A 20,042-nucleotide genomic window follows, 5' to 3' on the forward strand; every position below is an offset into this window, starting at 1 on the left:
TGAAGCATTTATTTACAATATAAGCCTGTACAGAAGTCACCCAACCAGTCAGGGATGCAGAACCAATTGAGTGCTGGGTGCGGTGCGTGAGGCAGTAGACGATTGGTTCATCTTGTTCAGGTGACAGGAAGGTCTGGCAGATTTTTTTCTGCATAATCATCGTCTGATGGGTGGAGCTCCTTCAAAACTTTCACACCTCAAATCTACAGGTACAGTGTAGACCGCATTTAATACCACAGGTAAGTTTCTCAAATCTTTAACCATCAAGAAGAAATTATCTTCCATCATTCAATCAAATTCTTTCTTTTTTTTCCAGATCCGTTTTGATCATCTTGCTCATCAAAAATGTCTTTCTTCAAGGATTTTTTCAAAAATATCATTCATGACAGAAACCCCGAGGAAGATAATATTAAAGTAAGTATCAGATGTTCTGCAATGGACATGCTGAACTCAGTGACTGACTTGCAACTGGGTAAAACAAAGATTTTTGCGCCATTTCTTTAAGGTTAAGGGAAAAGTGATGCCTGTGTTTTACGGAACAGTGGCCCCATACCCAGATTTCAGTGCAAGCAAAGATGCTGCAGTTCTGCAGAGCGCCATTGAAAGTAAAGGTATGTGGGGTAACTTCTGAATCTGAACATTTTATTACAATTGAACAATAGGCCACAATGCAAAGGGCGTAAAAAATACTCCTGCTCGTTTCTTCTCTTGACTAAACAGACAGCTCATTAAGGGTGGGTCAAATTTGAGTTCCTTCAACTCGCAATCATTCTAATTCAGAAGGTGATTTAATATGGCCGAGCAAAGCATTTGCTGAGGTCTGGAAAAAAAGATTTAAAATCCCACAGTAGCTATATCAATGGAAATGATCCAATTAAAACAAAAAACTGCAAAACATTTTTTATTCCATGCATTCTAAATTGCCCAAATAATTCACACAAAAATTAATGATCTGCGTTATTGATCAAAAGTGCATTTTTCTGCTTTTTATTAACCAATAACTGATCTAATGGAAAGAAATTGTAAAAAAAAAAAAATCATTGCATTCACATCTTGGGATTGTTGTATGTCACTGTGGAGATTTTATGCACAAATAGGAAAACTGGCTTACAAAATAATTGCTTAGGTTATTAACACAACATTAGTTTTCAAAATATAAACACGCTTGTAAAAAAACATTTTTTTCTATAGGGGTTTCAAGGCAGATCTTTATGTATGTTTACTTTACTTTCATTTTCCTAAAATGTCCAAATATGACTTGGACAACCATTCTGTTAAACTAACAGAATGTAATTTATAGGTAACGTCACCCATGCAACATAATTACAGAAAAGCAAAATTTCTCCCTTGCAGGTGTGGATGAGGATGTGATCATTTCAGTCTTGGTCAAAAGAAACAATGAACAGAGACAGAAGATTAAAGCTGTTTTTGAGGCTTCCACTGGCCAGGTAGTGTAATGTTGCTTCAAAGCATTTAGGTATAGGGATGGGCATGGAGCCCACACAAATGTATACACACACACACACAATTCTTCTTTTCGTCTTATATCACAGTCGTTGAATCGTGCTCTCAAGCGTGCGCTGAGGTCCGATTTAGAGGATATCTGTCTGGCCTTATTGATGCCGCCAGCCCACTACGATGCCTACCTGATCAGAGATGCAACAAAGGTAAATATCAAATGTATTTGCGCTGAAATATTATTTACTCATTACAAAAACCTGAAAAAAAAAATGTGAATATCTCGTCACATGAAAATAAAATATTTATATCCTGAATGAGAGTTAATGGTATGATCATCATATCAATAAATATTTCTCTGAAATGTAGAAATAAAAAATATTTCATTGTATTGCTACAGAGACTGGGCACTGATGAAGATGTCCTAGTGGAGGTTCTGGTAACCAGGTCAAATGAAGAGATCAGACAGTTAAAGAGAGTCTATAAAGAAGGTTTGACTTTTTGTTCTGGAAATATTTCAAAGAAGTACGGTTGTAAAGGAAATGAGAAAATGAAGTATAAAAAGAACCAAAATACTAACATGCAGAAAAGAGAGACAGGGCAATTGGACTGCTGGTAATTTAAATGTGCATCCAATATGCTGTTCCCCTTAAGGGACAGCTTTTGTACTCCTGACCAACTTTCAAATACACCACTTTTTTTTTTTACTTTGAATTTTTGTCAAAGTTGGGCTCGACTCTGGGGTGGTGTCATCAACTCTTAAATCTATTTGCTCTTTGTTGTAATGTGTTAATTCTGTCATGCGTTGACAAGTTTGAAAAAGCTACTACCAGCCGAGTAAGCGTTCGGACTGCACTTTAAAGTTGACACATTTCCCATCCAAAGGTACCACATCCTATATTTTAACTTTAAAGATGGAAAATAAATCTCGTCGTACCCTTTTCCATCAGAGTACGGAGATGAACTAGAGGATGTTATCAAGGATGAAACGAAGGGTGATTTTACCAGAGCCCTTCTGGCTATGTTGAAAGCAAACAAAGATGAGAACACAGAAGTTGACATGAGTCAGGCTCAAAAGGATGCAGAGGTAAAGTTTTATAAATACCTCCTTTAAACTTTGCACGAATTCCAAGTTCATTATTCAATTTATGTTGCGCAAATTCAGACTCTGTTTGAAGCTGGTGAGAATTCAAAAGGAATCGACGTCTCTGCTTTCATAGACATCCTGACTACACGCAGTGGACCTCAACTCTCCAAAAGTAAGTGCGTGAGACTAAAAAGCAAATGCTTCAGATGCTATGCTTGACAGACCAGTTAGACATTCTTGAGTCAACAAACAGGTGGAACCACACCCGTCTTGGCGAACAGGTGGAACATGCCTCATGGAGTAAAGAACAATGCAAATATGCAGTTACTGAAAAGTTCACGAACAAAAACAATAGTTGATGTTTGATTGCGTAACCCCCCCCCCCCCCTTTTGCCCGATAGCATTCCAGAGATACGCCTGTGTCAGTGACGTGACGCTACCTAAAGCTCTGAACGTAGAGCTGAGGGGAGACATTGAAGACTGCCTCCTCAACATTGGTGAGCATGCACTCAATGTCACTTTCACTTGACCATACAGAACCACAAAAAAAAAAAAAAACAAGTAATGGAGACAATTCTCGAGTTGACTGGGTGAAAAAAACATTTAAGATATGAACAGAAAGATCAACTTAAAGCCCAAATGTCAATGAGCTGCGACGGTTTGCGCACGTAGCGAATGTGGGAATTTCATCAGTGTTCTTAAAAGGTTGCAAAATATTGCAAACTGTTTTTTCTCGTCGCAAAAATGTTTGAACCTGTTCAAGGTCTCTTCGTGACTCTATTAAAACTGTTGCCGAATGTATGGCCAACTGTTTGCGGCCCTAAACAAACCCTGATGAATAATCACCATTTAATCCGTGCACAAACGCTAACCTTTGCTGTTCAGTGAAATAGTTATTGATTTTAGTCTACCAGCAGGGAAAACAACAAGAATAATCATTTTAAAACGCTAGTACAGCATAACCTTTTTGGCAACTCCACTTTCAGGAGTACACTACACTACAGATGTTGATTCATATACTATAAGGTTCATATATTGATGTGGTAAACACACCACTTAGTGATGTCATTCAAAACAAAGAATTAGTATTTGATTAAAGGCTGGATTTAGTCGATGCTCCCTGTGTTGGTAGGGTGACCAGAAGTCCTCTTTTTCCCGGACACGTCCTACTTTTGAGAAAATGTCCGGGGGAAATTCAAAATTAATCCGGGATTTTGTTCGATTGCCGTCGCGCACTCCAGCTACCCAGCCCCCGTCGGACACTACGGCGCTCTCACCCCCGGACACTCCCATGCGCTAACCGCTAACACCCCATGCCCACCCCGGTGCCCACTCCAATGGGCTCACCAGCAGCAACCCCCCGGCCACTCGAGCGCTCTAACCACTAGGTCCTCCCCCCAAAAAGGGTGTCGTCTTTTTCAGAAACCCAAATCTGGTCACCCTTGTGTAGGCCTATATACAGTACATTATTTTTATGAAACAGTTTGAAAAAAAGCACGATCCCTCAGCTCAGAATGCTTGGCAACCCAGTGATTTATGAATGGATGCGGTCTAAAACTACAATATTTTGTCTCTTTTCTGTCAAGTGAAATGTGCATGGAGCACACCAGCATTCTTTGCTGAGAAGCTTCACCGAGCTATGGAGGTAGTATGAATGGACACAACAGTAGAATCTTAGTAGACTCTTAGCTTCTGCATGACGGCCCTTTACTTGTACCGTCTTGTTGGATGACTGATGTGTCCGGACAGCGCCATGGAACATGTGAAGATACACTGATTAGGGTGCTGGTGAGCCGCTCCGAGGTTGACCTGAAGAAGATCTTGGAAGAATACAGGGCCATGTATGACTCAACGCTACAGGAGGACATACTGGTAAAATCAAAGATGGAACTTCTCCTGCAATCCTATTTTGCAGATCAATGATGGCCATAAAATTTCTTTTACTGTGTTTTACAGAAAGACACGAAACATCATTTTGAGAACATCCTTCTTAAACTCTGTGGACCCCACTGAGAAACCACTTCACTGAAAGTCAGATGTCTCTCATGTTTAAATTGGTGGACATCACAATCATTACTATTTTATTTAGTTGATGCTCTCTTACTGGATGAACACCAATCATGGTGGACACAACATAATTTTACCTGCAGCGTGTTTGATTTTGTTGCAAGTGATTTAAAAAATAAACGTGATAAGTGGCACCACAGGAAGACGCTCTGGGATAGGGTATAAATTGGAAGTCCCAATTTGCTGTGAGGTGCCAGCTTCTTGTGGGTGGCCAGAGAGATGGCTGGGCCCACGGGATACTGTGTGTGGAGCGAACCGTGCGTGATCATCTGGTTTCTGTATTTTTTATGATCATCTGTGGTAAATGTGTTTTTGTGTGACAGGGTCGATTGGTGGGGGATGTGGTTGTAGTTAGGACTACTATTCCTAGCATGCTTAGTTATTCTCATAAGGCATTGCTGTAACGTGCTCTCCGTGTTCAGAGGTAAACAGAGCTAGAAGCAACACGTCAACACTGTCCAGTGTGGTCATTACACAGTCGAGGCGTGTGAGTGACTGGCCGTGCAACCTCTTAGGTATGAGGTGCAGTAATCCCTCGCCACTTCGCGGTTCACCTATAGCGGCCTCGGTGCATCGCGGATATTTATGAAAACAAAAATATTGGGACGTCACTCGGAGCGCGGGGATCTGTCTTACAGCACACGATTGGCCGGTAGGGTGGGGTCATTATGATTATTGTGCATTGCTCGTTTTATTCTGCTCATTAATCGGACTGGAAATGCTCTTTAGCATCATGACTCCGGGCTTCACACTGCAACCTCCAAAGGGCGCTTGTTTACTGGTAAAAAGAGCAAAAATTATTTTCTGGTCGTTGAAACCACCAAAATATATATATATATATATACATGTATATAAAAAATTCAAAAAAATCAAAGGAGCAGTTTTTTATCATGGCATGAATTTAATGAGACCTTTCTGATAAGGTTTTGGTCAGGTACGTGGCAGACAGGGTTGTTAAACAGTTTCAGCTGCGTTGGTGTTGATGGGATTAACAACAGGCACATTAGAGCGGCAACAACGAGATGGTCCCCAAAACAAGACTGGTTTTGCAGGTGGCGGCCATTTCAAGTTCCTCCCTCTTGATCTTTTTTAACTGTTTTTCCACAAGTGTTGGCTTTAGCGAGAGTCATTATCACGACTGGCACCATGAAGCGATTTCTTAACCCTTCTGAAGTTGCGCAGATTGTCCAACTCCTCCAGGATGGCACATCTATGCGTGCTGTTGCAAGAAGATTTGATATGTCTCCCAGTACAATCTCCAGAGCATGGAGGAGATTTCAGGAGATAGGCAGTTACTCTAGGAGAGCTGGACAGGGCCATAGACGGTCCTCATTCCCTCAGCAGGACCGATATCTGCCGCTTTGTGCAAGGAGGAACAGGTTGAGCACTGCCTGAGCCCTACAGAATGACCTCCAGCAGGCTACTGGTGTGAATGTCTCTGCCCAAACAGTCAGAAACAGACTTCACAAGGGTGGCCTCAGGGCACGACGTCCTGTAGTGTGCCCTGTGCTCGTTGCTCAGCACTGTGGAGCTCGATTGGCATTTGCCATAGAACACCAGAATTGGCAAGTCCGCCACTGGCGCCCTGTGCTTTTCACAGATGAGAGCAGGTTTACCCTGAGCACCTGTGATAGACGTGAAAGGGTCTGGAGAAGCCAAGGAGAGCGCTACGCTGCCCGCAACATCTTTCAGCATGACCGGTTCGGTGGTGAGTCAGTGATGGTCTGGGGAGGCATTTCCACGGAAGGACGAACAGACCTCTACAGGCTAGAGAACGGCAGTCTGACTGCCATTAGGTATCGGGATGATCCTTGCATCCATGGTCAGACTCTACGCCGGCTCAGTAGGTCCTGGGTTCCTCCTGATCCACAACAATTCCCGACCTATTGTGGCAAGAGTATGCAGACAGTATCTGGAGGATGAAGGAATTGACACAATTGAATGGCCCTCACAATCACCTGATCTAAACCCGATAGAACACCTCTGGGACATAATGTTTCGGTCCATCATACGCCGCCAGGTTGCTCCTCAGACTTTACAGGAGCTCATAGATGCCCTAAGAGGCATCAAGGCTTAAACAGATCTGGGAGGACATCTCACAAGACACCATCTGTCGTCTCATTAGGAGCATGCCGCGATGTTGTCAAGCATGCATACAAGCTCGTGGAGCCACACAAGATATTAAAAAGAATTTTGAGTTGCAAAAATTGAATTTAGGCAAAATGGCTGCCATATCATTTTTGGGGTATGTAGTATGTATATGCTGAGCCGTCTGTAGGCTGAAAACCTTTATTACAATCCAAAGATGTGGCATCCTTTTGTTCCTGGGACATTAAACTGTCCATATCAGTATAGATACCCCCCCCCCCCCCCCCGCCAAACATGTTCACCATTGAAATCTGATGTGTTTTCAAAGTGTTCCTTTAGTTTTTTTGAGCAGTGTATACATGTTACATTTTTGGGTTTTTTTGGGTGGTTGCGGCGCCGCCCTCCCCAACTGGCGCCCTAGGCAATGGCCTAGTGTGCCTAGTGCAGTGCTTCTCAATTATTTTCTGTTACGCCCCCCCCTAGCAAGAAGAAAACTATTCGCGCCCCCCCTCCCCACCGTGACTATCCTAACTTGTCTTGTAAGTCGTAAAATGTTGCACTGTCGCAAACGTGACAGAAGTAACAATGAGAGCGCCACTGCCCCCTGCTGTAGTAAAGGCGCAATTAGACTTTATTCTAGTACTGCCAAAAAAAAGCCTGTTCCCCAGGGTCACACGCCCCCCCCAGGCATAGCACTGCGCCCCCCAAGGGGGGCGCGCCCCACTATTTGAGAAGCACTGGCCTAGTGGGAGGGCCGCCCTTGTGTCCTCCTTTGAGAATAATAGTATAGATCTGTTAAAAAAAAAAGGATTTTAATTTCAAATCAAAGCAGAAACTAATATTATGATTGATGATATTGTGATTTACTACCCGCCTTAAAAAAAACAATTACACCTTATAAAATAAATGTTCATTTTTATCCAAAATGCCATGCCCAAAATTCTAAAAAAAAATCCTAACTATCGCCACTAGATGTCACAATTAGTTACTGAATCTGCATAGTTCCCAACCTTTTATGACTTGTGTCTTTACTTCCAAAGAGAAGGCCCTTCAGATGGTTGCAGAAACAAAAAAAACACTTTTGCACCAATACGCAACATTTCATATTTAAAAAGTAGAGCTGAAATAGGACACATAGAGTTGATGACACGCAAACTAGCGTTTATTGTGAGTGACTAAGATGAGGTGACCTGACACAATGTTTCATGACGATGACTGCCTGTCGTCAATTTCACAGCGTGTGCGTGCCTTCTGCAGGTTCTACTGTCCACCAGGCTGTGCCAAACACTTTGTCTTTGGAACATTGGTCTACTCTGAGGTACATGAGTGCCTGAGCCACTGGTCGAGTTCTTGCATGTGACTGCAACTTTTTGTAAATGCAGAGCTCGCACATTTGCGCCGCCGCCATTCACGCTGGAGTCATTCAGAATAACATTGGAGGAGATTGCATTGTGATGCGAGCTCCCAAACAGCAAGTCTACACGGGCTCCGCTGGGAACGGGATCAGCTCCAGACAGTGAGTGGACCACTTTCACAGAAAAGTCCCATGAAGATCCACCAGCTAATTACCGCTTTCCTATCTGCAGTTTGGACGACCCACTGGGTGATTCTTATACGTTTGCAGATGGGGGTGAGTTCAAAAACCATTTCTTTATGTCACGCCAACTGTCATGACCACTAAAACTCACACGGTGTCTCGCCTGCAGAGTCCAGATGCTCGGCACCTGACTGGGAGGAGTTTGCGGGATTCTGCTACAAACCTTTTGACGACGAAAGGAACTGGGCTGATGCTCAACAAGTCTGCAGTGGTTTTGGTGCCGAACTGGTGTCCATCCGCACCGAGGTCGAGCAGGCGTGGGTGAAAAATGCCTCCAACTTTGGTGCGCATCCCAAACGTTAACAGTCTCCGTAGAATAACTCGATGGGTGCAATACCTGAGAACTGGATGAGAGCTCTGTTCCCATCCATCCTCTGCAGAAACCAGCGACATGTGGACCGGACTGAACGACCTGGCGCTTCCCGGCATCTTCGTGTGGTCGGACCGCCACAAGGTGACCTTCACCCACTGGGTCGCAGGAGAACCAAACCAGCGAGTTGGCCTCGGCAAGCACTGCGTGGCTCTCTTACGGCAGGTGGGTGCCCACAAGAGCATTTGGAAGAATACCTATGCGGTCCACTGAAACTGATGGTTTTCTTTCAGACTGGAAAATGGAAGCTAATGTCTTGCGCCCAAGTCAACAGCTTCATGTGCAAGATGCCCACAGTGCACTTTCCAATGACCTCCTTGAAGCCACAGGTGGCGCAGTAGAGTCCACCTTGGTGACAGCCTCGCTGTGTCAGTTCCAGATGGCGACCCCCGTGGGTACAAAGCGGTACAGAAAACGGATGGATCTGCATGTATAACAGTAACAAGATGGATTTTTGTTCCCACGACAGCTAGTTAAAAAAAAAAAAAAGAGAATAATTCTATACAAACTCTATAAGTCGTACTGAAGTTCTTTAACTTCTTCCTACTCCTTTTCGAGCTGTCCTAATTGTTGTTGTTTAAGTTATTTACGACTTGCTTGGGACATTTTGTTACTGTCCTGTTTTCTTTTTCCTTTTATATTTTACTGATATCTTTTTCTGTTTTTAAGCTCGAAATAAAATTGATCAATAAAAAAAAAAAACGTTTTTATGATTCACCCCTCACTGTCGTTACTTGCGTCTCACGTCTCTCATTGCTCACATCATCCAGGTACACGTGTTCAACTCCTCTTGATAGTTCATATCTCTAGCTTGTTAAACACCGACAAATAAAGGAAATGGGTGCCCTAAGATGCATTTAGAAATGAGCTCGAGGCATTATTAAAATCAGTGACGTCACTGTCATGATATACAAAATGACGATAAAACAATAAAACTCTTTCTTGGTTTGTGCCTTGTGCGGCCATTCAGGTATTAAGAGCAGCATCTAACAGGCCCCTCCAACAGGTCTTGATGCTTCATTTTAAAATGCCCTGGTGTTTTACTACACAATATATTAACAGATAAATGTCCATCTGGCCAAATCGCGTACGCACATACGCACACACGTCAGTCTGACGTGTATATAGTGGCTTGCGTTGCATGGCTAGGTTAGCTTCAATTATTTTTCAAAGCTAAATCAATAAGTCAACTGTATGTTTTCACTATGGAGCAGTGCTTCGCAAATCATGGGGCAGACCCCATGAGGAGGAGTACATGGTGCGATGCCGGGGTGGGGGAGGTGGGGTGCTTGTGACCCCAGGGAACATGTTAATTAAAATACGCAAAATATTTTCTTTCTTGGGGAGGCATACCAGGAAATAATCAAGAAGCACTGGGGTCAAAGGTACAAGCAAGCAAGTTCTTTTTGCTCCATATGGTAAATTTCAATTTTTGCACGAGGAATAGTTCATTGACTATACAGGCACATTAAAAATTTAGACGGTTAGTTATAGACATGGAGAGGAGTCAATAGTTAATCCGTGACAACAAATTTAAGGGGAAACCAAAAAAAAGACAAACAGTAGAGGAAAATAGAGTAGATTCAAAGTGTTTTATTATGTTAACTTTTTAGATTTTCTTGAAATTGACATAACTTTAAATTGTCAAAAATTTTGAACTACAACAATAATAGCAGCCGATTTGTTTTCAATGTTAAATTGAGGGGGGGCTATTTACTGGCTGAAGGGGATGATGGGAGCTGATCTCGAGACAACTGAACTGAATGGATTTGAGGGATGGATTGTGCTCATCAAAACCAACTGAGTTAACTTCGAACAATCTGTAATATTAGTGTAGCGGAACTTGACTGGCAATTTTTATATACTGCTGTTGCATTGCGCTTTTTGGACATCACTAACTCGATGGGTTCTGGCAAGATGGTTGCGATGAGCATAGTTCGGTGCGCTTTCTATGAGGCACAGACTGGTTGTAGTGGAGGGCAGAGGGAAGAGCTGTCTTCCTGATGCGACATCAAGGCTCCAAAGCCTCTCGTTGCTGTCCCCTCTTGAATGGCGGTGGTCATGCCGTCTTCGTTGTACAGGCGCTTGATACCGTCGTAGAAGTCATCCACTTCCATCTCCTCCACCTTAAGACATAGAAGACATAAAAATATCGATTTTTTTAAACTAAAATGGCTCACTTTAAGTCCCTTTGTGCAGTTCAGACAAATCCTAGTGGATTAATGCAATTTAATGTGACAAATCCTTCTTGTGTAAAACAAAAGTTGGCGACCATGAGAGGATGCATCTTTTTATACTTCTTTGAGCTCTTTGAGAAGTTTGTGATGAAGGCCTATATAAATAAATTTGACTTTGATTTTTTTTTCTTCGGCGCCAACGACAAAGAAGCAGCTACCCAATGAATGCATATATATATTTTAGGGATGATTTTTGCCTCCATTACATAATAGAGGCATAAATCACCCCGAAAATATATATCCAAAAACATAGTATAATAAGAATTTTAAATTTGGTCTTCACAATTTCCGCCTATCGCTAATTCTTTTACAATCATAACTCCCGCAAAAAAAATCCACAAGACTTTACTCTCAACGAATTGTTTTCGCTTTTTTTGCTCTTAATAATATATGTCATGATGGCGGTCAATGCCAGGCATCGTCCACTAGGGTGTAGCAGTGAGTGAAAAGAGCCCAAGTGTTAAATGAAAACACCTATTTCAGCTTCTGTGTCAGATTCGCAAAATAAAGTTGTGGATTTCAAATCTTCTATTTTTGGTGTCTTCAAAATCAAACCGTTCAAACACAAGTGTCAAACTCAAGGCCCGGGGGTGCCAGATACGGCCCGCCACCTCATTTTATGTGTCCCGCAAAGACAAATTCTGCATCAAATTCGTGTGTCATTACTAGAATGGCAAATTGTCTTCATTTTTAATAATATCTTGATTTGAAAACGACTTATTTGTCAGATTGTTTTGTAGCTTGTACTGTATATATTATGAGGTGCTCATACATAATGGCCCTCCGAAAGAAGCTATGACTACAACAGAAAAATAACTTTGGCACCCCTGAGTTAAAACGTAAGTAGTAAATCAACTTGGCATTGCTGTATACAAAACAAATTGATATCAATTGTTATGCAAACTTACAGTTTTATGCTGTATTCATATTACCGTATTTTCCGCCCTATAAGGCGCACCTAAAACCTAAATTTTTATCAAAAGTCGACAGTGCGCCTTATAGTCCGGTGCGCCTTATTAAGATTAAAGATTAATTAAGATTAAAGTCCCAATGATCGTCACACACACCTGGGTGTGGTGAAATTTGTCCTCTGCATTTAACCCATCCCCGTGTGATTTTAATCCATCCCCTGGGGGAGAGGGGAGCGGTGAGCAGCAGCGGTGAGCAGCAGCGGTGAGCAGCAGCGGTGCCGCGCTCGGGAATCAGTTGGCGATCTAACCCCCCAATTCCAACCCTTAATGCTGAGTGCCAAGCAGGGAGGCAATGGGTCCCATTTTTATAGTCTTTGGTATGACCCGGCCGGGGTTTGAACCCACAACCTTCCAGTCTCAGGGCGGACACTCTACCACTAGGCCACTGAGCTGGCCGTTTTTTTTTTTTTTTATATATGGATCAAGTGATGAATTTGTTGATCCATACTGGTTTTACACAGTGCTCTGCCAAAATGTTTTAGTACGTTTTAGTACGACTAGTAAATTACAAGGTCGCATCGCTTCCCAGCATTACGGTAACTGTAGTCAGTCACCGAATAGCTGTTGTACCCGCGAGGCTATTTCATTTCAAAATAGGCTGCTCCGTTAATGTTTCGAGTAAATCTATGGATCGATATGGAAGGGAAACATAGGTAAGTAGTACCAATGCGTTAGATCGAACTTTAGTCAGTCGTGATCATTTTATAGGAGATCGTTTGAGAAACGCGATTGTTTACACTTTGCTGAGGCTCATGGGAGATTGCGAGCTGAGGCTCATAGGAAATTGCGGATGGCTAATGCTATAACGATAGCTGCTGTCGGAGATTGTTTGAGAAACGCGATTGTTTACAGAGGGCTCGTTGGTTATTGGCTAGTGGGTGCATACCGCAACCCTAGTCAACCTCAGTTTGTTGCAGTAAAGCTTCTAATTTATGCGCCTTATAGTCCGGTGCGCCTTATATATGGACAACGTTTTAAAATGGGCCGTTCATTGAAGGTGCGCCTTATACCCCGGTGCGCCTAATAGGACGCAAAATACGGTATATTCAAACCTCTAGTTTATTGCTGAATTCAAATCAATGCTGTATTCAAATCATATTCTAACATCTACCTAATTTGTTATTTCTGTATTCAAATTATGTTATTCTGGCCAAATCTCTGTTTATTTTATTTTATTCCTCTTATCTTGATTATAGTACATAGTATTATAGGTAGCACAGGAGTAATGTAGATTGTGTGGCAGTGAAACCATTGGTTGCAATTGGGACGGGACTAGATGAGCAGAATAGGTTCAACCCGCTTTCATTTTTAACAAGTCATGTAAAACAAAATGTGAATTAAAGTTTTAAGAAGTGTGGTATACTTGCTGAAATACACAAAATCTAATGAAAAAAAAATCACACAATTCAATTAGTGAGTTATGCAGTACAATTTTATAATTTAGTCTTATAATAATTCCCAATATCTTTTGGATGTTAAACACGTTAAACTGACTTGATCCTCCAACATTTTCAAACAAGAATAGTTGTGTGCTCGTGTTACCTTGCGCTTTGTCGAGGCCTTGCAGCGCACAGTGACTTTGTGCAGGCAGTTGAGCTGACCCAACTGTTTGCGAGGAGAGAGGAGCGTCATGTGGCTGCTGCGGTTGGCGGTGGACAGGACGGTGCCGCATCGCTCATTCACTCGAGCTGCTGCCATGGAAGGCTCAATGGAGGACGTGAAGCTCCCTGAAGACAAGTGGGAAATAAGTGGGATAAGAAACACTGCGGTGGAATGACTCAGCTTTCATGAAATTAGTGTTTGAAATGAGCGGGGCATTTAAATTACTGATCTACACCAAGTTAACATTAAAAATTCAGAATCCGGCAAATTTATTTCACATTGGATTAAGCCTTGAGATCTCTTTTTTGTTTTTACTGCTGTATGTAATATTGTGTCTGACACCGTATGTGTGAGGCAGTCTGATTGTTATACCCAGAATGTCCTGTGCTGCAAGTTGCAAATTGGTATGGCTTTGAAGAGGTTGGTAGATGTAGACAGTGTTTGGAGGTAAGGAAGCTCTGGGTGTGGAATGACGACTCGCAACCAGCTCTCGACTCCGAATCAACTCCGAGGTGTCAATCTAAGAGGATGAAAACAGAGACAAAATCAGGTATGTATTATTTAAATCCAAAATACAACTATTCACTTTCATCTGACCCTGTCCTGGCTGGAACTAGACGTTATTTTAATAAGTTACCAGCATTAGTTCCGTATGAAACACGCCATACTCCTGGAATATTATTTGATGCAAGGTCGACATAAGCTTCAGCATATTTGAACTCCTGTATGAGGCAACCGCTGAGCAAAAATTACACATGGCAATGTTCACTCTCTTTTCTTTTTGAGGTCTGTGTCGTAATCGTAACACGGGCACATTGTAGGTCAGTTTGCCAACCTTTTTTCATCGATGGCACACCTTTTTGGGGGAAAAAAAATCTCGAGGCACACGATCGCACTGGTGTGCACGTCCGCTTCACCGTCCAGAGAGGGCGGGTTTGATTCCAACTCCCTGTGTGGAATTTGCATGTTCTCCTCATCCCTGCGTGGGTTTTCCCCGGGATCTCCACTTTCCTCCCACATCCAAAAAACATGCATGATGGCTGATTGAGCAGAACTTGCCCATAGGTGTGAGTGCGAGCGCGGATGGTTGTTTGTCTCTATGTCCCCTACGATTGGTTTATCGGGTCTACATATTACGCCTGTATATTACGTCTCTGTGTGGCCCCAAGAAATCACCACATTTGAAGGCGCTCTCGTACCTGTGCCTTCCTCAGCAGCTCGATGGTGACAGCCAGCCAGTGGTGACAACAGGTCTCCAGCTCCAGAGTGATGAGGGCCAAGGCCAGCATGGATCCTCTCAGCTAAATGACAAAAGCATCAAATTTATACAGTACATGCACAAGTCCAAAATGTACGAATAAAAGAAGACAAACACTACAAACAAAATGACTCAAGCAGAGGGAAGAAACAAGATCAGAGGTAAAGTTATGCATATGTTAAAGTTTGACCAATTAATTTGACGGTCAATCAGACAATTATTTGGTTATCAAAATGATATTGATTGATAGAACTTTATTCATCCCACAGCGGGGAAATTCACTTGTCACTGCAGCGCATATGAGTGCAAGAATAATACGAGTGCAAGAATAAAACAAGTGCCAAAATTTCAAAAAAGGGTAAAGAACAGACAAGGACAACTGTTCTGTGAAATAGCAAAATCAGCGGCAGTCTAAAAGGAAAAAAACAACCTATTTTGGTTGGGCCCTACGTATAAGCAGTGTTACTCACGCACGTTGTACCTGAAGGAGTGAGTGATCAGCCAAACAGCGGTAAAGTCGTTGTGTGAGCAGGGCAAGATGCTGAGAGCGGTTCAGTCTCGGCAAAGAGTCCAAAAACCCAGAACACGACAACATCATTGCATGGAACTATGGAAGCAGTAGAAACAATTGGGGGAAAATGTGAAAAAAAGAATTCACTCATTCATCTCTCACACCGCTTCTCCCCAAGGGGGTCAGGGCGTGCTGGAGCCTAACCCAGCTGACTCTGGGCAGTAGGCGGGGCCAGACTGGTTGCCAGACAATTGCAGGGCACACACAGACGAACAACCAATCGCACTCACACACTCAGCTACGAGCAAATTGGAGTGCTCAATCATGCATGTTTGTGGGATGTGGGAGGAAACCAGCGTACCGAGATGAAACCCATGCAAGCATGGGAAGAACATGCAAAGGGGTGGCAAATATTTGAGCTCGGTTCAATTAATAACACAACGTTCTTTTTATTATTTACATTAAAGGAATTGCAGGGCTACCCTGTTAAAAAATTCCTTGATGCTTTCGACATTTGATTTTCTAGAATTGTTTTTAGAAGTTTTCTTCGCAAAAATCGGGACGTCATCAAACACTGGTCCGTGAAAATATTGTCTGACAGTCATCCGGTCCGCGGTGTTAAAAAGGTTGGGGACCCCTGAATTAGACAATTACCATCAATTAATGAGACCTTTTCAGATTAGTCACAAACTCCAATAAGACAACCACATACTATATAACGTGAAAATATAGACTGCAACATTAAATCCACGTAGCCTTTCACAGTAGGTCCTACCTTTACGAGGATTTTGACGTAAGATGTTTCGAAGTGATAAATTGTAGACCATGAACATGTAACGAAAACGGAATCACGCGGGACAAAAAGCTACGTTCGAGATTGTTTTATCTTTAGTCCCAGACCAAGCATCGTTTTACCTACAAACATTTGCTGTAATCATGACTGAACTACCACATACTCATAGCTCCTCAGTATTACTACAATAACCCCTATCAGAAACGGTGAACAAATACGTACAATATGCAGGAAGTCCAATGGTGTTGCGTTGTGGAGATCCCAGTTGAGTTTATCGAGGATGATTTTTTCCATTCTCAAGATTTCAGATGGAGAACAACCACAGTTGCTGGACACAACCAAATCCTTTAGAGAGGGCACACACTGGGTGACAAAAAAAGCACGCGCGCACACACACACAAACGCACACACACACACACATTATGTGAAGTAACTGGCAACTGCATCACTCTCTATTGCCGTTTTTTTTCAGATTGTGTTTACCTCATCCTCCTCACAGGTCTTGACAGCCAGGAAGAAAGAGGCAATTGCGATGCAGCGCAGGTACTTTGGCCGAGCCTAGAGGCAAAGAATACAATGACACACATAAGACATATCTATTATCCTATTCATTAATCCATCCATTAAACAAGGACCCACCTCACAAATAAGGTTGCCCAGACACATACGTAATACATAGGTTTGGCAAAGTTGACATATGAACTGGATACCAATTTCAAATATAATTTTTGGTATTGATTTTCATGGTTCTGGTGTTCACATTCACCTCGCTATCTTTCAATCTCAGATTTTTATTTTCTAGATGGTGACAGCAACACTGCCTCCCCGCAAACAACGGGATGGCCTTTTAACTCATGTGAATGTCTAAAACTTGTGTGTGCATGCATGTGGGGATCTGAAACGGCGTGATGTTTGTGTAAAAAATAAATGCTCGTGTCCGCTGATCCTCAAAGGCACATCCAACAATTTGTAAACAGAATTTAATATTTACAAAGAATAAGTCATGATATATGCACACACACAATTAAAAAACGAGGAAATGAATGAATGTATTCGTGGCACGGAAAAATGAAACATGACAATTATGTAAATATTTGTAGATCTGAAAACAAAATGAAAGTCACAACTGTATTCGTGTATATAACTTTGACGCAAATTTCGCCCCAGACTCGTGCAGCTTTTGAACCTGTTCTAAAAATAGCTCACCCGTGATGGGACATTGTACTCTCCTTGGAATGTTGCATAAGGAATCTTTTGGAAATGTAAACACTTGCAAAATAAAAATATGTACATTCACTTGTCAGTCATAAAGTCTCCTCTGGCAGGTTGCAGTGGCAAAGTGGCGTGTGCTCTGCATTTACTTACTTTGATGGAAGCGAGAAAGCGATCCAGAATGCTAACTGATAACACCAGAGTTTCTGGGTACAGCTGCAGTCTGCCATGGAGCTCCGTCAGCCAGCACACGGCCTTGTCCCGCTGAGTCGGGGAGATATCTGTATCCTGAGTGAAAAAAGTAGAGAACTGCAACAATCTTGCACCAGACTGTCAAGGATTTGCTTTTGTCTGAATTAATTATATTATCTTATGTTCTGGTAGAAAATAATGAAGATTAAAATACGTTTGAAAGGCATTGCAGTAGTTGGATAATTGTATTCCTAAGACACTTTACACTATATTCCCAGTGACCACAGTAGTCTCATTTTAGGTCATTGTGGATGAAAGAAAAGATGGTCATGGCGCCACATGGGGGATTTGAGTCTTTTTTTTTCATCATCCCCAATACAACACATTACACTAGAAACTAGGCTGTTGTTTAGAGGTACAAAAACTTGACTGGCTTGACAAAAAAACCCATTATAATCCGAATAGGGGACCAAAACAGGAAATAGACGGATAGCTATAATAATTAATCGTTCTTTGCAAGCACCGATATGCATTAGTCTGAAAACATTAAAAGCACCGAACTCAGTCATCCATCTGTGCATCCATTATCTGAATCACTTAACCTCAAAAGAGTCACTGGCGCACTGGAACCTCTCCCAGCTGACTTCAGGCAGTAGGCGGGGGATACCCCGAACTGGTTGCGAACCAGTCGCAGGGAATACAGTCAAATAACCATTCAGACTCACACTTGGGGCAATTTGGAGGGGTCAATAAGCATACCATGGAGACCTTTGATTGTGGGAGGAAACCCATGCAAGCATGGAGAGAACATGCAAACTCCACACAATCAAATCGGCAACCTCTGCACGGTGAGGTGGACATGCTAACCAGTGCACAACTATGCCACCCAGAACTCAGTCAGTCATAACTATTTTAGATTCCTACTTTGACTCTGCTTGTGACTTGAGAATGGACTACAAACTGTATGAGAAATATTTAAATAGATAAGAATCCAGTTTGAGTCCATCTTGAAAACAATTTTTCTATCTGTATCACTTTCAAGCAAATTTAAGATCAACATTAGAGAAACTCATCCTTCAGTCTTGCACAACTTCCCATCTTGTCATTATAATGTACAGTACATAATAGCGTGACAAACCCAAACATGTATGACTACGCAATGCACTATTTGACACCGCAAGGGTGTGGTGTCTGTATGGACTGAAAGTACAAACTTCTTCAGTTAAGCCTTTTACTGTTTTTTTCCCCATATTTTACTTCCCTGTAAATTATAAAGAAGGTGTTGATTTATGGAATAACTATGAAAATGAACTGACAAGAAGTACTTGCAGAGTTCAAAAGAAGGTTAAAAAATATTGTGTTACCAAAATTAGGTATAAATATAATTCTATATCTAAGTATACACATCGAGTTACTAGATGTGAATTTGTTATATAGTGTGCCTAAGCCCTTACCTGTGAGGAGGGCTTCTTCAACACGTAGACCCTCCACATCTTGGCTTCCCTAGACATAGCCTTTTCTAGAAGAAAAGACAGCCTGTGGATTTCCCAGGGTTCGGAGAACTTCATTTCTTCTCACCCTGGTCAAGCCTTTCTCCCCACTGGACACAGCTACCTGTGAGATAATAGAACTCAATTCAACTCATCCACTGTAATCAAAAGCTGGTTCATGATTGCTGCAAACTCATGTAACATTGTGATACATTAAGCTAATGTGGGACAGATAGATAGATGATAGATCTAGTATCAATCTGTCATCGATCAATGGTAGGTAGGTAGGTAGGTAGGTAGGTAGGTAGGTAGGTAGGTAGGTAGGTAGGTAGGTAGGTAGGTAGGTAGGTAGGTAGGTAGGTAGGTAGGTAGGTCAATTGATTAAGGTGGCTCATAGATAGATCGATGATAGGTGGCTGATTGATCAATGATGGATTCTTGATATGAATAGATATAGATGAACTATTACGTTCATCACAGCTTCTGCTTTGTGCTTATAACAGTAAAATGCAGCATCGATTGTGGAATGTTACATGTGTTGGAGCATAGCGTTCTGCTAAATCTATATTATTTTTTTCCTCGAACTGGGCTTATGACAGTTTCCGCAAAGCTCGCTAGCTTGTTGACTTGCCGTCGCAGATATGCTAAAACCTCTCTTGTACGTGTAACAATGAATTGATGCGAAAGAGCATTATTACTATATAAAACCTGGATCATCAGTTATAATTGACAAAAGAATGTACGTTTGCTTTGACAGCATCGCTGGATGAATGGTAAGACCATTGAAATAGCTGTCAAGTATCCAAGAAGTAGACGGCGCCCCATAGCCTCACCTCCCCTGCGAAGCGGAGAAACCCACGGTTGGATTTCATCCGGTCCACTCAGTTGCGAGATGATTATAGTCGGGGAGACTGTTTTTTCGCTTAGTCGTCCATCTTGACTTTAGGTTGGGGCTATTATTGCAAATTATTTAAAAAAATAAATTGGGCAAAGCAGACAGCTACTGCCCACTTCCGAAAATGGGACTGGGGAAAGAGAAAATGAAACAAACCCCGCCCCCTTCTTGGCCCAGCTAAGAGGAAGAATAAACAAAATACTCTATGAGATTG

The 20,042-nt window shown here is 42.1% G+C and overlaps 3 protein-coding genes across 4 annotated transcripts; 2 read left to right on the plus strand and 1 right to left on the minus strand.

Annotated features, from left to right (window-relative positions):
• The first annotated feature begins 88 nt into the window (after positions 1-88).
• Positions 89-4,751, plus strand: LOC133163541 (annexin A1-like). The gene is made up of 12 exons (XM_061293565.1): positions 89-239; positions 317-414; positions 506-611; positions 1,354-1,448; positions 1,554-1,667; positions 1,859-1,949; positions 2,409-2,545; positions 2,624-2,717; positions 2,947-3,042; positions 4,132-4,190; positions 4,295-4,417; positions 4,502-4,751. Exons 2-12 carry the CDS (start codon positions 346-348, stop codon positions 4,556-4,558), a joined length of 1,041 nt encoding a protein of 346 aa, XP_061149549.1. The 5' UTR covers positions 89-239; positions 317-345; the 3' UTR covers positions 4,559-4,751.
• Positions 4,752-4,891: 140 nt separating this feature from the next.
• Positions 4,892-9,360, plus strand: LOC133163542 (C-type lectin mannose-binding isoform-like). Its single transcript, XM_061293566.1, has 6 exons — positions 4,892-8,018; positions 8,083-8,216; positions 8,287-8,330; positions 8,407-8,580; positions 8,678-8,832; positions 8,901-9,360. The coding sequence occupies exons 1-6, from the start codon at positions 7,899-7,901 to the stop codon at positions 9,006-9,008; spliced, it is 735 nt and encodes a 244-aa protein (XP_061149550.1). The 5' UTR covers positions 4,892-7,898; the 3' UTR covers positions 9,009-9,360.
• An 880-nt stretch (positions 9,361-10,240) lies between these two features.
• Positions 10,241-19,979, minus strand: ccni (cyclin I). 2 transcript variants are annotated; one of them, XM_061292607.1, is made up of 10 exons: positions 19,767-19,978; positions 18,898-19,057; positions 17,405-17,539; positions 16,523-16,597; positions 16,262-16,402; positions 15,217-15,342; positions 14,677-14,778; positions 13,850-13,997; positions 13,418-13,602; positions 10,241-10,793 (listed from the first exon to the last, which is right to left on the minus strand). In XM_061292607.1, exons 2-10 carry the CDS (start codon positions 19,009-19,011, stop codon positions 10,617-10,619), a joined length of 1,203 nt encoding a protein of 400 aa, XP_061148591.1. In that variant the 5' UTR covers positions 19,012-19,057; positions 19,767-19,978; the 3' UTR covers positions 10,241-10,616. The 2 variants fall into 2 exon arrangements, with proteins under 2 accessions (XP_061148591.1, XP_061148592.1); XM_061292608.1 differs by lacking the exon at positions 15,217-15,342 and having other exon boundaries at positions 19,767-19,979.
• Positions 19,980-20,042: the final 63 nt, after the last annotated feature.

Source organism: Syngnathus typhle, linkage group LG12 (genome assembly GCF_033458585.1).
Source record: "Syngnathus typhle isolate RoL2023-S1 ecotype Sweden linkage group LG12, RoL_Styp_1.0, whole genome shotgun sequence".
NCBI lineage: Eukaryota > Metazoa > Chordata > Actinopteri > Syngnathiformes > Syngnathidae > Syngnathus > Syngnathus typhle.